Source organism: Sprattus sprattus (genome assembly GCF_963457725.1).
Source record: "Sprattus sprattus genome assembly, chromosome: 5".
Taxonomy (NCBI): domain Eukaryota; kingdom Metazoa; phylum Chordata; class Actinopteri; order Clupeiformes; family Clupeidae; genus Sprattus; species Sprattus sprattus.
Window position 1 is genome coordinate 39,262,592 of NC_137924.1, and position 11,379 is coordinate 39,273,970.

At 46.7% G+C, this 11,379-nt stretch overlaps 1 protein-coding gene across 1 annotated transcript in view; it reads right to left on the reverse strand.

Annotated features, from left to right (window-relative positions):
• Nucleotides 1–618: 618 nt before the first annotated feature.
• Nucleotides 619–11,379, reverse strand: part of arsj (arylsulfatase family, member J) — a gene marked incomplete at both ends in the record, with an annotated part of 15,371 nt that continues 4,610 nt past the window's right edge. Inside the window, one exon of the mRNA XM_080838254.1 lies at nt 619–2,017. Within this exon, the coding sequence (XP_080694380.1) occupies nt 619–2,017 (1,399 nt within the window). The remainder of the gene's footprint in view (nt 2,018–11,379) is intronic.

An 11,379-nucleotide genomic window follows, 5' to 3' on the forward strand; every position in this document is an offset into this window, starting at 1 on the left:
CCCAGACAGAACTGAGAGAGAGATCCTCCATGTACGTACGTGGTTCAAAAAAATCCTGTCCACTGAGGTGTTCGCACACGTATTAGTCTCAGAGTTTACAGTAACGTGAAAATTCTTTTCCGCAGCTTCTATCCTGTTAAATGTTTTCACACTCAAAAAAGTGACTAGGATATAACTCTTTCTTTAAATCCAGCCAAAAGTTTGGCTCCGTCTTTTTTTTAAACTCAAATAAGATCCTACTTTGTTGCTTAACATCTAAACAATTGAGTCATTTATTAAGACTCTTGATTTCACTGAAACTTCAAGCATGCAACTAAGTAAAGAAAAAATAAATAATCTTTGCATAACCTTAGCCCACAGTCTGAGGTTTTAGTTGTTGGGTGGGGCGAACAGTAGTGTTTTAAGTGGCTCACTTTGTCCTCTTGAAGCGAGAACATTCGGTGCTCGACATGGAAAATGTGAAAACGTCAGCTTTTAAATCAGTGGAGACGACCAACCAAACAGACAATTGTCTGTCTCATTCCCTGAGATTCACCAGTCTGGCAAGATTCACTGGACGAAAGGACAGAATAAAAACTTAAATGGAGAAATAATTATAATAATGATAAAATAACTGCCTCAGCCCTTTCTCCCAAGTTTGCTCTTTCGTTGCATTTTCCCTTTCCGTCTCGTCTGCCCTAAATGGTTGTCGAATAGGTTGTTCTCCATGTCGTCATCATCATCGTCGTCATCCTCCTCTTCCTGATACCATGGACCCCACACGCCTCCATTGTACTGCGGGTTGGAGCGGTAGTCTTTGGCCGGGTAGCGCACTGGCACAGCGGTGCGGCCATAGCGCCCCAGGCGCATGAGCATTTTCTTGACCACGTGTGGGTAGCGGCCACTCAGGTCCACACGCTCGTACGGGTCGGCGCTGATGTTGAACAGCCACAGAGACTGACCGCGGTCCCAGCGCACGCGCTCGCTATGCCAGTGTTTGGCCAGCAGCGTAGTTGAGAAGGTCTGTGGCGGCACCCAGTCGCCGTAGCCCGGCACGCCGGTGAGCAGCTTCCAGTGGCCCACGCGCAGCGCCGCCTGCACCTCCGTGTTCCACAGGCCGTAGCCGGCCTTCCACGAGCCATTCTTGGCGCGCATGTAGATGGGGTCGATGTTGTGCAGGATGTCATGGCGTGGTGATGGCCGGCCCTCGCTGATGGTCTCCCAGACGTCATAGCCATCCAGGCTCTGCTCCTCGCCGAGCGACCCGCCCGCCAGCGTCACCAGTGTCGGGTACCAGTCGGTGATGTGCATTAGCCCCTGGCACCGCACGCCCTTCTTCATCAACAGGGGGCTGTGAACGAAGCCTACCGCCCGGATGCCCCCTTCCCACAGGGTGCCCTTGCTCCCCCGTAGTGGCCAGTTGCTGCCCCCAGCCATTGGCTGACCTCCGTTATCAGACGAGTACACGATCACAGTGTTGTGGTAGTAGCCATAGCGCTTGAGCGCCATCGTGAGGTTGTGCACGGCCTCGTCCAGGCAGCTGACCATGGCGGCGTACTTGCGGCGGTGCAGGTTGGGGATGGACTTGTAGCGTTCCAGGTAGCGTGCTGGCACCTGCAGCGGCGAGTGCACCGCCTGGAAGGCCAGGTAGAGGAAGAGCGGGCGCTGGCGCGGGTTGTGCGATGCCAGGATCTGCACGGCCTTCTGCGTGTACATGAGTGTGGAGTAGTCGCCGCGGTCCTGTTCCCAGGCCGCCTCCTCGCCCTCATGCAGGTCGTAGCCGCACATGCCAGGCCCGTCGCACTTGTAGTGGCGGTAGTAGTCCCCGCTGCCCAGCAGCGAGCCGAAGAAGGTGTCGAAGCCGCGCTGCGTGGGCATGCAGCCGCGTTTGTAGAAGCCCAGGTGCCACTTGCCCACCATGTGCGTGGCGTAGCCCGCCTCCTTCAGCTTCTGGGGCAGCGTGATGTTCTCCAGGGGCAGGCAGTTGGGCTGGGTGGGCCGGATGATGGAGTGCTGGAGGCCCGTGTGGATCTGGTACCTGAGGGAAAGAGAAGAAAGGGGAGAACACATGAGAACAGTCCATAAAAGGAAGAAAAGAGAGCACACACACTAAAAAAAAACTGGTGAAGGAGATGGAGAGCAGAGGAGATGAGCCCAAAAAAGACCATAAGAGGACTCTGGTACCTGTGTGCCCACTATGCTCTTATGAGAACACTGTGTGCCCACCTTGTCCTTATGAGCAAACTGTGTGCCCACTATGTCCTTATGAGCACACTGTGTGCCCACTATGTCCTTATGAGCAAACTGTGTGCCCACTATGTCCTTATGAGCACACTGTGTGCCCACTATGTCCTTATGAGCACACTGTGTGCCCACTATGTCCTTATGAGCACACTGTGTGCCCACTATGTCCTTATGAGCACACTGTGTGCCCACTATGTCCTTATGAGCGCACTGTGTGCCCACTATGTCCTTATGAGCACACTGTGTGCCCACTATGTTGTTGTATGAGTGACACTTTAAAGGCTGGCTACGCACTCTTCCCCATACCTGAGAGAGCAGACAAGAACACATGAGTACACTGGAGCCCATAAAGGGAAGAATATAAAAGCCCACTTAAAGACCATGATGAAGGAGACGGAGAGGGAGAGGAGAGGGACAGGAAGAGGATAGGGAGAGGAGAGGAGAGGATGAGGAGAGGGAGAACCATAAAGAGACAATAAAAGACCAGAATGTAGAGATAAGTTAAACGATAAAAGAGATAAACAGTCTTTTGAGGCACATCACATAAAATGACTGCAACTATCGGAAATAGAACACCTTACAAAGCGGTGACACTGACAAATGCACCACGCACCCTATGTAAATGTAAAAAGGTTCACTGTTTATAGATGAACATATTTTACAGTATTATCCGGTCAAGTAGAGGACAGCCAAGAATGCTTCAGTCAGTGGATAATGATACAGAGTTTAATACTGTCCACATGTGTGTGTTATAATGTACATGAAGAAGATTTATGCACTGTCTAGTGAAGGTCTTTTCTCTCTCACTGTCATCGGACACCAGTTGTCATGCTTTTGCTCATAAATCCTGCTAAGCATAAACTGAAATGGGATTTATAAGTAAGTAAATGTAATAACAGTAGATCCAAAGCAGTCATAAATATCTGAGGAATGAATTAATCGATTTGACAGGTAAATTAGATCGAACACTTCATGTCATTCCAGACAGTTCAGTCATTTAGGCACAGAAAGCAACACGCTTTCATCATCTTTTCCAAATATATTCAAAATGCAACTACAACAAGATTATTTATGCTATGGCACTTTTGTGTCTCTTCCGAAACCCCACTCCAGTGTGTCTCCTCAATGAAGATGACTCTGTGTCTTGAGGTAATTTGGGATTATTTCGCCGTAATGCTAATTGTGGTGGCATCCACCCAAGCCAAACACAGGCAGGGGCTGACAGACAAGCCCACGCCCGTCCACCGGTAACCAGGGAGCCCGAACACGTTTGACCCAGAATGTCCAAGAGCAACAGGCCAAATAAAGCATGTGTTAGTTTTGTGCTCAAAAGCAGAAAGGCAATCCATCCTCCCGCTGGGACAGAAAACACAGGGAAGGAGGAATTACTTGTTGTGGGGATCATAGTGGGTGGTGTGTGTGTGTGTGTGTGTGCATGAGTATGCATATTTGAGGGTATCTACAGTACATGATCTACATGCATTTCATTCTCTCTTTCTCTCGCTGTGTGTGTGTGTGTGTGTGTGTGTGTGTGTGTGTGTGTGTGTGTGTGTGTGTGAGTGTGTGTGTGTGAGAGACTGAGTATCTGTGCATGTGTGTGTCTCTGTGTGAGGATATTGCAATACAGACAGTAAGGCAACATACAGTATAATAGCTATTGTCAGAGCTCTGTTTCACCCAAGAGCCCGGATCCAGAGGGCGAACACACAGACACAGATATGTGGTTAAATTGAATCCATATTGCGAAGGGAGAGACTTGCAAAACCAACGGCGGCTCCTTGCATTGTTCTGTCTCCACATAATGCCAAAATACAGTTATGAAAGATGATCTATGGAGACAGAGAGGCTGGAGGTGGGCGAGCACAAACACGTACATGGAGATGAGTTTTAGGTGATTTTTGGATGACCTGACAGTATTCATTAAAGGATCAAAGTCAAAGTAGCTTTATTGTCAATTACTTCACATGTCAAGACATACAAAGTAATCGATAGAACATTTCCCACTCTTCCACAGTGAAACATATAAAGTGCACAGGCACAACAGATAAGATAGGACATTACCTAATACTAAGTAGAACATACAGACTTAACAAAATCAATTCCAGAGTATGCATTGTATTATGCACATATATCCCTGTCATGTATAGTTCTGATGTTGAGGATAAGAGTTCATTTCTTTCCTCACTAAACCGCCAATAATGTAATGCTGGTGGATTGTTTTGGCATAGTGAAGTATCCTGCCATTTTACCTGCCAGCTTTCAGTTAAAAAAAAACCATCCCAGGTACCTCTGACTTCATCTCTGTCTGCCTCTCGTGTCCTTCTTGGCTAGCCAGACTCTCCTAACCCCCCCCCACCCCCGCCTCTCGCTCTCCTTCACCATATTCCTTCCTCCCTCAATTTCTTTCAATCCCTCCTGCTTTCTTTTCCTTAGAGTCATCATTCTATGTCTTTTTTCATCTCACTGTGGTCTTTACTTCAGGTATGTCCCTCCCCTCCTTTGTCTCATGATGTTTAGATGCCAGTGTCATCTCTTCCATTCGTCTCCTTCTCTCCTTCCTAAACCCACGCATCTTCCATTCGTCTCCTTCTCTCCTTCCTAAACCCAGGCATCTTCCATTCGTCTCCTTCTCTCCTTCCTAAACCCACACATCTTCCTTCCCATGATTATTCTGTTTCCCCAATTAATTTCTCTCTTTCTTTTACATCACCTCTCTCGCTACTTCCAATCCTCCCTTTAGTATCTCCATTGCTGAGTCACCCTAACCTCATCTCTCCCCATCACATCCTCCCCACCCCCAACTACCTCGCTCCTACTTCATCACTCCGCTACCTCCCTCCATCCCTCTTTCAGAGTAAGGCCAGACTAAGCCGATTTTCATACTTTCCGGAACGTATTCGGGTTTAGTCAATCGCTGCCAGACAAAGCTGTGCTGCGCTGTTCTACGGCCACACACACCCATTGAAACTGGTGAATATGCTGTAGTACATATGCAAGGCCTGTTGGTGGCGCTGTGAAGGGTGCTACCGGAAATGGAGAAGAAGACGACAAGTTACAACTAGTTAAGTTGGTCGCCAAGTAGTTGACCATACTGTGCCTTATACATTTCCTATGCTTAAATCATCATTGTTCGACCTGTATGTGATGCATTATGTGCATACCTAATGAAAGTAAGGGTTTTCATGAAGTCTCTACTGTGATAGATCGTGTGTATTAAATACCACATTTTGGGCTACCTTCTAGTGCTATTAGTAGTGATTAGCACGCTAAGCGGAGATTTAGCTATGTTCTGTTCTTATGTTGATACGCTGTAATAAAGATGTGTTCAATCCTGCTAAGATTTCGACTGGATGAGATATGAATGAGATCCATGTTGCCTAGTGTAATGTCCACTATTATATGTATCTAGTAATATTAGTTGTGTAATTCAGTGCAGTGTAAATTAGTCCCCATAAAGAAGACTGCTTTGGTAACTCAGTGAATAAAACGTGCCCTTCTTAGATCGTTGTTTGCCAGCCATAAACAGAACAGAAGACTTACATTTTTTAGTTTTTATTGCGATTGGGAAGATGTACGTGACTACTTGACAGCTTCCAGCGTTCACGTGGGATAATTACGTCATCAGATTCGCGGATTCAAACCCGATTTGCGGCCAGACAGGCCCTGATAGCAGGGTAGATTGCAACCTTCCCACTCTGGAGAGGGGATTCTAACCTTGACGGAAAGTAACGCTCCAAATGGCAGATTTATCTGGCCGGGAGGCCAGTTTGTCAAGTTATTTTCCGCAAAAGTATGAAAATCGGCTTAGTCTGGCCTGCCCTCAAGTCTGTCTAATCCTCTATTTCTCTCTATCCCTCTTTCTATTCCATCTCTCCTGTCTCCCAGTTTCCCATTACCAGCCTCTCAACTCAACCCTACATGTCTCTTTCTCTCTCTTTTTATACTATTTGGGGGGTGGGGCTGTTGTGTGGTAGGCTTTGTATGTGGGGAGGTTTAATATTGAATATGTTTTTTTGGGTGTAAGCATGTGAGATAGCAAGGTAATGGTTTAATGATAAAGGAGCGTTAAGCCTCTTTCCCCCCTCGCTCTCCACGTCATTTCTCCTCTCTCCCAACTTTTCCGGACTCTCAACTCAATCCTAAGGCCAGGCCAGACTAAGCGGATTTTCATACTTTCCGGAAAATAACTTGACAAACTGGCCTCCCGGCCAGATAAATCTGCCATTTGGAGCGTTACTTTCCGCCAAGGTTAGAATCCCCTCTCCAGAGTGGGAAGGTTGCAATCTACCCTGCTATCAGGGCCTGTCTGGCCGCAAATCGGGTTTGAATCCGCGAATCTGATGACGTAATTATCCCACGTGAACGCTGGAAGCTGTCAAGTAGTCACGTACATCTTCCCAATCGCAATAAAAACAAAAAAATGTAAGTCTTCTGTTCTGTTTATGGCTGGCAAACAACGATCTCAGAAGGGCACGTTTTATTCACTGAGTTACCAAAGCAGTCTTCTTTATGGGGACTAATTTACACTGCACTGAATTACACAACTAATATTACCAGATACATATAATAGTGGACATTACACTAGGCAACATGGATCTCATTCATATCTCATCCAGTCGAAATCTTAGCAGGATTGAACACATCTTTATTACAGCGTATCAACATAAGAACAGAACATAGCTAAATCTCCGCTTAGCGTGCTAATCACTACTAATAGCACTAGAAGGTAGCCCAAAATGTGGTATTTAATACACACGATCTATCACAGTAGCAACTTCATGAAAACCCTTACTTTCACTAGGTATGCACATAATGCATCACATACAGGTCAAACAATGATGATTTAAGCATAGGAAATGTATAAGGCACAGTATGGTCAACTACTTGGCGACAAACTGAACTGTCACCAACTTAACTAGTTGTAACTTGTCGTCTTCTTCTACGAGTCTTCTTCTCCATTTCCGGTAGCACCCTTCACAGCGCCACCAACAGGCCTTGCATATATACTACAGCATATTCACCAGTTTCAATGGGTGTGTGTGGCCGTAGATCAGCGCAGCACAGCTTTGTCTGGCAGCGATTGACTAAACCCGAATACGTTCCGGAAAGTATGAAAATCCGCTTAGTCTGGCCTTGCTCCTAGTCTCACAACACCTCCTACTTCTCTCCCTCTTTCTCTCGCCCCACTTCCCCCGTCCAATCCCTAGTTAAGTCCCCCCCCCCCCCCATCCTCCTCCCTCTACCCTGGGGCTACAGGTAAACAGGTAGCCTCTCAAAGAGCTGCTGCAGAAGCAGAAGAACTAAGGCCCTGTTTGTGCCGTGCAAAACATGGGGGTCCCGAGGGGGAGGAGAGAGGCTCAGGCAACCAAGCAACCAACTCAAAGTACTCTCCAGCTGCCTCTTACTCTCTGAGCGCAGGAGCAGCTGAGAGGGTCTTTGAGAGAGAGAGAGAGAGAGAGAGAGAGAGAGAGAGAGAGAGAGGCGGCAGAGAGGGATTATAATATTAGATACACAGTATATTATACCTCATGCCGACAGGCCATAATACATGATCTCATAGAGGCACAGCCATGTGCACACTCACACTGGCAGACACACACACACACACACACACACACAAACCACTCATTCTACAACAGCTCTCTACAGTAAACATGTTAACAGCCCCACACTGCACATGGGAAAGGGGGAGGGGGTGGCACACACACACACACACACACACACACACACACACAAATACTACAGCTAGCACTCATCTCAGCCACTGCATGATAAGCCCTCTGCTTCCCCTTACACAAACAGCCCTACACAGCTTCTACAGACATGCTCACATACATACCAGGGGGGAGTGGGGAAAAAGAGAAAAAAAGTATGTGTGTGTGTGTTTGTGTGCATGTGCATGTGTGTGTGTGTGTATGAGAGAGAGAGAGAGAAAGAATGATCCTTTCAGAACAGCTGTGTTGGCCATTGGCCTCCTCACTCTAGTAATGTATAGGCTCCACTACTTGAGATTGGTCTACCATTATTTAACCTTGGAAAAAACTTTGAGGTTCTGCAGATTCTGTCAGGGATTTTTAAGCAAGCATTGAACTGTAAAATCAAAACCATTCCAAGTGTGGGTGTAGGACAATTATCAGGAAGATCGTCATTCAAATGTACTGATAAATATTACTACAATGATGTAATAACGGTGAGTCTGTGTGATGTGTGTGGGGTGTGTGCACATGTATTGTATGCAAGGGTGGTGTATGCATATGAGCGTATGATGTGAATGGACATGGTGTGTACTTATCTTTCTCTCTCTCTGTATGTGTGTGTCTGTGTGTGTGTGTGTGTGTGTGTATCCACCATGAGGTTTGAGTCAATGAAGGCATAACCCCAACCGCTACATTCTGCTCTCTACAACACAAGACAAACAACTTCCTGCATCACGCCTGGCAGATGTGCTTCAAAATTTCCCCCTCATTTCCATAGCAACAGAGCTCACATCACACCTGGTCCAGAGAGCCGCTCATTTCCCAGGCTGCACAGCGCGCGTCTACATCCCACATGGAGCAACAGGGAAAAATCCAGAGGGAACCGGCGCACTGGAGCGTCTGATTCAGGCTCGCCGAAGGCGGTCTTGGCCACAACCAAACTGAATTAAAGTCCCAAACAGAAACACACACCACACACAAACAAGCATACGTAAACACACACACACACACACACAATCATACATAAACACACACACACACACACCCAAGCATACGTAAACACACACATACACACACAAACACACACACACACACACACACACACACACACACACACACACACACAAACACACACTCACCCACCCACCCACACTGAGTACAGAATGGAGCCAAGCAAGGTTGGGGATTTCATGGCAAGTCCTTCCATGGGTTGGTCTTCGGTTTGCTTCAGTTTTTCTTTTTTCCCCATAAATGATGGCATCGCTGTTTGGCTATGGATTTGGAGAACTCAGAAAAAATGCTCAGGAGATGGGAGAGACAATGGAGGGATTATTCTCCAAAGTCCTTTCCAACCACAGCTCATCATTTTTTTCTCCCTCTCCCCCTCTCTTTCTCCCTCTCCAACCACAGCTCATCAGAAGGAGCAGAGCATGAGGAGAATGGTTGGGGATGCTGGGAGGAGGTCCTCAGATGTCTCAGAGTCGCCCAGCCATGGTCTCTCACTGCATCATGCAACGCATCTGTCTTTTGACCAGGACCAGGCCACAGAGAAAGGGAAATGGTGGGAGATGTTTGAGTAAAACAATGGACCAGTGAAACAAACAGACAAACCCTTGATTTCTCAATGGCACCCATATGTGGCCTTTAGCCTGTGGAGCAGTTATTAGTTTATGTTCCCCTCTGTTAATTGCCAATAGGCCTTGTTGTTTCTGGTCCATTTCTTTGCTGTATTATCATGTGCATTTTGTTGTGTCCTTGACCCTTTAATAATTACACTCAGCATGGACTCCAATAATTACACTCAGCATGGACTCCATTGCCCCATGAGATCGATTCTTCTTTAGGGTTTAACGAGCCGTGCTTCAATAAAAACAATTCCCAGGAGAAAATCATCTCCTCGGTTCAACTCCACAGAACCTCGGAAGCATCCTTTAAGAGAGCTATTCGTTGGGAAACGAGGCCAGGAATAAAAACCTCACTCCCGTGAGAACCTTGTGGGCTCCCACATTCTCGAACGAGACGCTCTACAGAATGTTACAGGCGTGTAAATTGGAATGTTCCGCCCCGTGATTATCAGGGATCCTCACAGACAGATCAGCCATCCGGACACGAGCTACCGATGGCAGTGGGTGCTCACCGGCACCTAAGCATTCCCACCCATATGTGGCCTACAGCTGAGGGGGGTGTGAGGGCGTTTGGAGGTGTGTTAGGGCTCCTTGACTATATCTATAAATATATACACACATGAACTTACACCCACACATATATACACACGTGTCTCTATACATGAATACATAAATATTACACAACGAATGTGTAGAAAGAAAAAAAAGAAAAACATTATACCCCACATGCCTCACACACTGAATCAAGACCAAACTGACAGAAACATTTTCCTCTGAATGATAAAGTGAAGGATGTGAACAAACACATGCAGACGAATCATAGAGCTTTTGTGTACCACTTCTACTGTTGCTACAACCTACAGGCAAGTGATACTTATGACTAAATTAGTAGCCTAGATACCAAAGTGTTGTAGGAACATGATTTACAAGCACCAATAACGCCCTGCAGTGCCTTGTGTCAAAGGTCAACTGTCCCCAGTAGCGGCTAAATTTATGTCAGAGGCAGGCATGTTTTAGATTTACTTTTGGGGTGCAACCGCTCATCCAGCTGTCAAGCACATGTTCACTGCCCACACACACATATAGGGACCATCTTGATTAAGGGTGGCCTCCCGTTGTGAAAATCCAACCATGGCAGCAATCATGTCATCATCTCTGGTTTATTTACACAAGGACTTTATAGTATACATCCAGCTCATCACACACGCGACTGCAAGCAGAATCACTGCTCCTATGCAATCAAACAATCCCACAAGACATCCGTTTCTGGCCGCCAAAGCCAGAGGGCCCCAACATAGCCATTCTGGATCACACACACACACACACACACACACACAAACACACACACACACACACACACACACACACACACACACACACACACACACACACACACACACACACACACTCTCTCTCTCTTTCCATCTAGGTTTCACTCCATCTCTTACTCCATATTCACTCCATCTCTTACTCCATATCTCTCCCTCCCCTCCATCTTTCTCTCTCAATCTCTCTCTCTCTGTGTCTTTGGCCAGCACTACCAGCCCATACTCAGCACTCCCTACTTTCCCACATATGGTTTGAATAAATGTGCTTTACACCACTCTCCACCTAATCAAGTTCAGGTCCTAAAGCACAGCAGTTTGACAACTCCCTCACCCCAGTCTCCCTCCTTCTCTCCCTCTCTCTGTCTCTCTATCTATCTATTTATCTATCTATTTATCTATCTATCTATCTATCTATCTCTCTCTCTCTCTAGTGTAGTATATCAATGTATATTCTCTGTGTGTATGTATACACAGTATGTCTACAGATATCCCTCCCCTCTTCCCTTC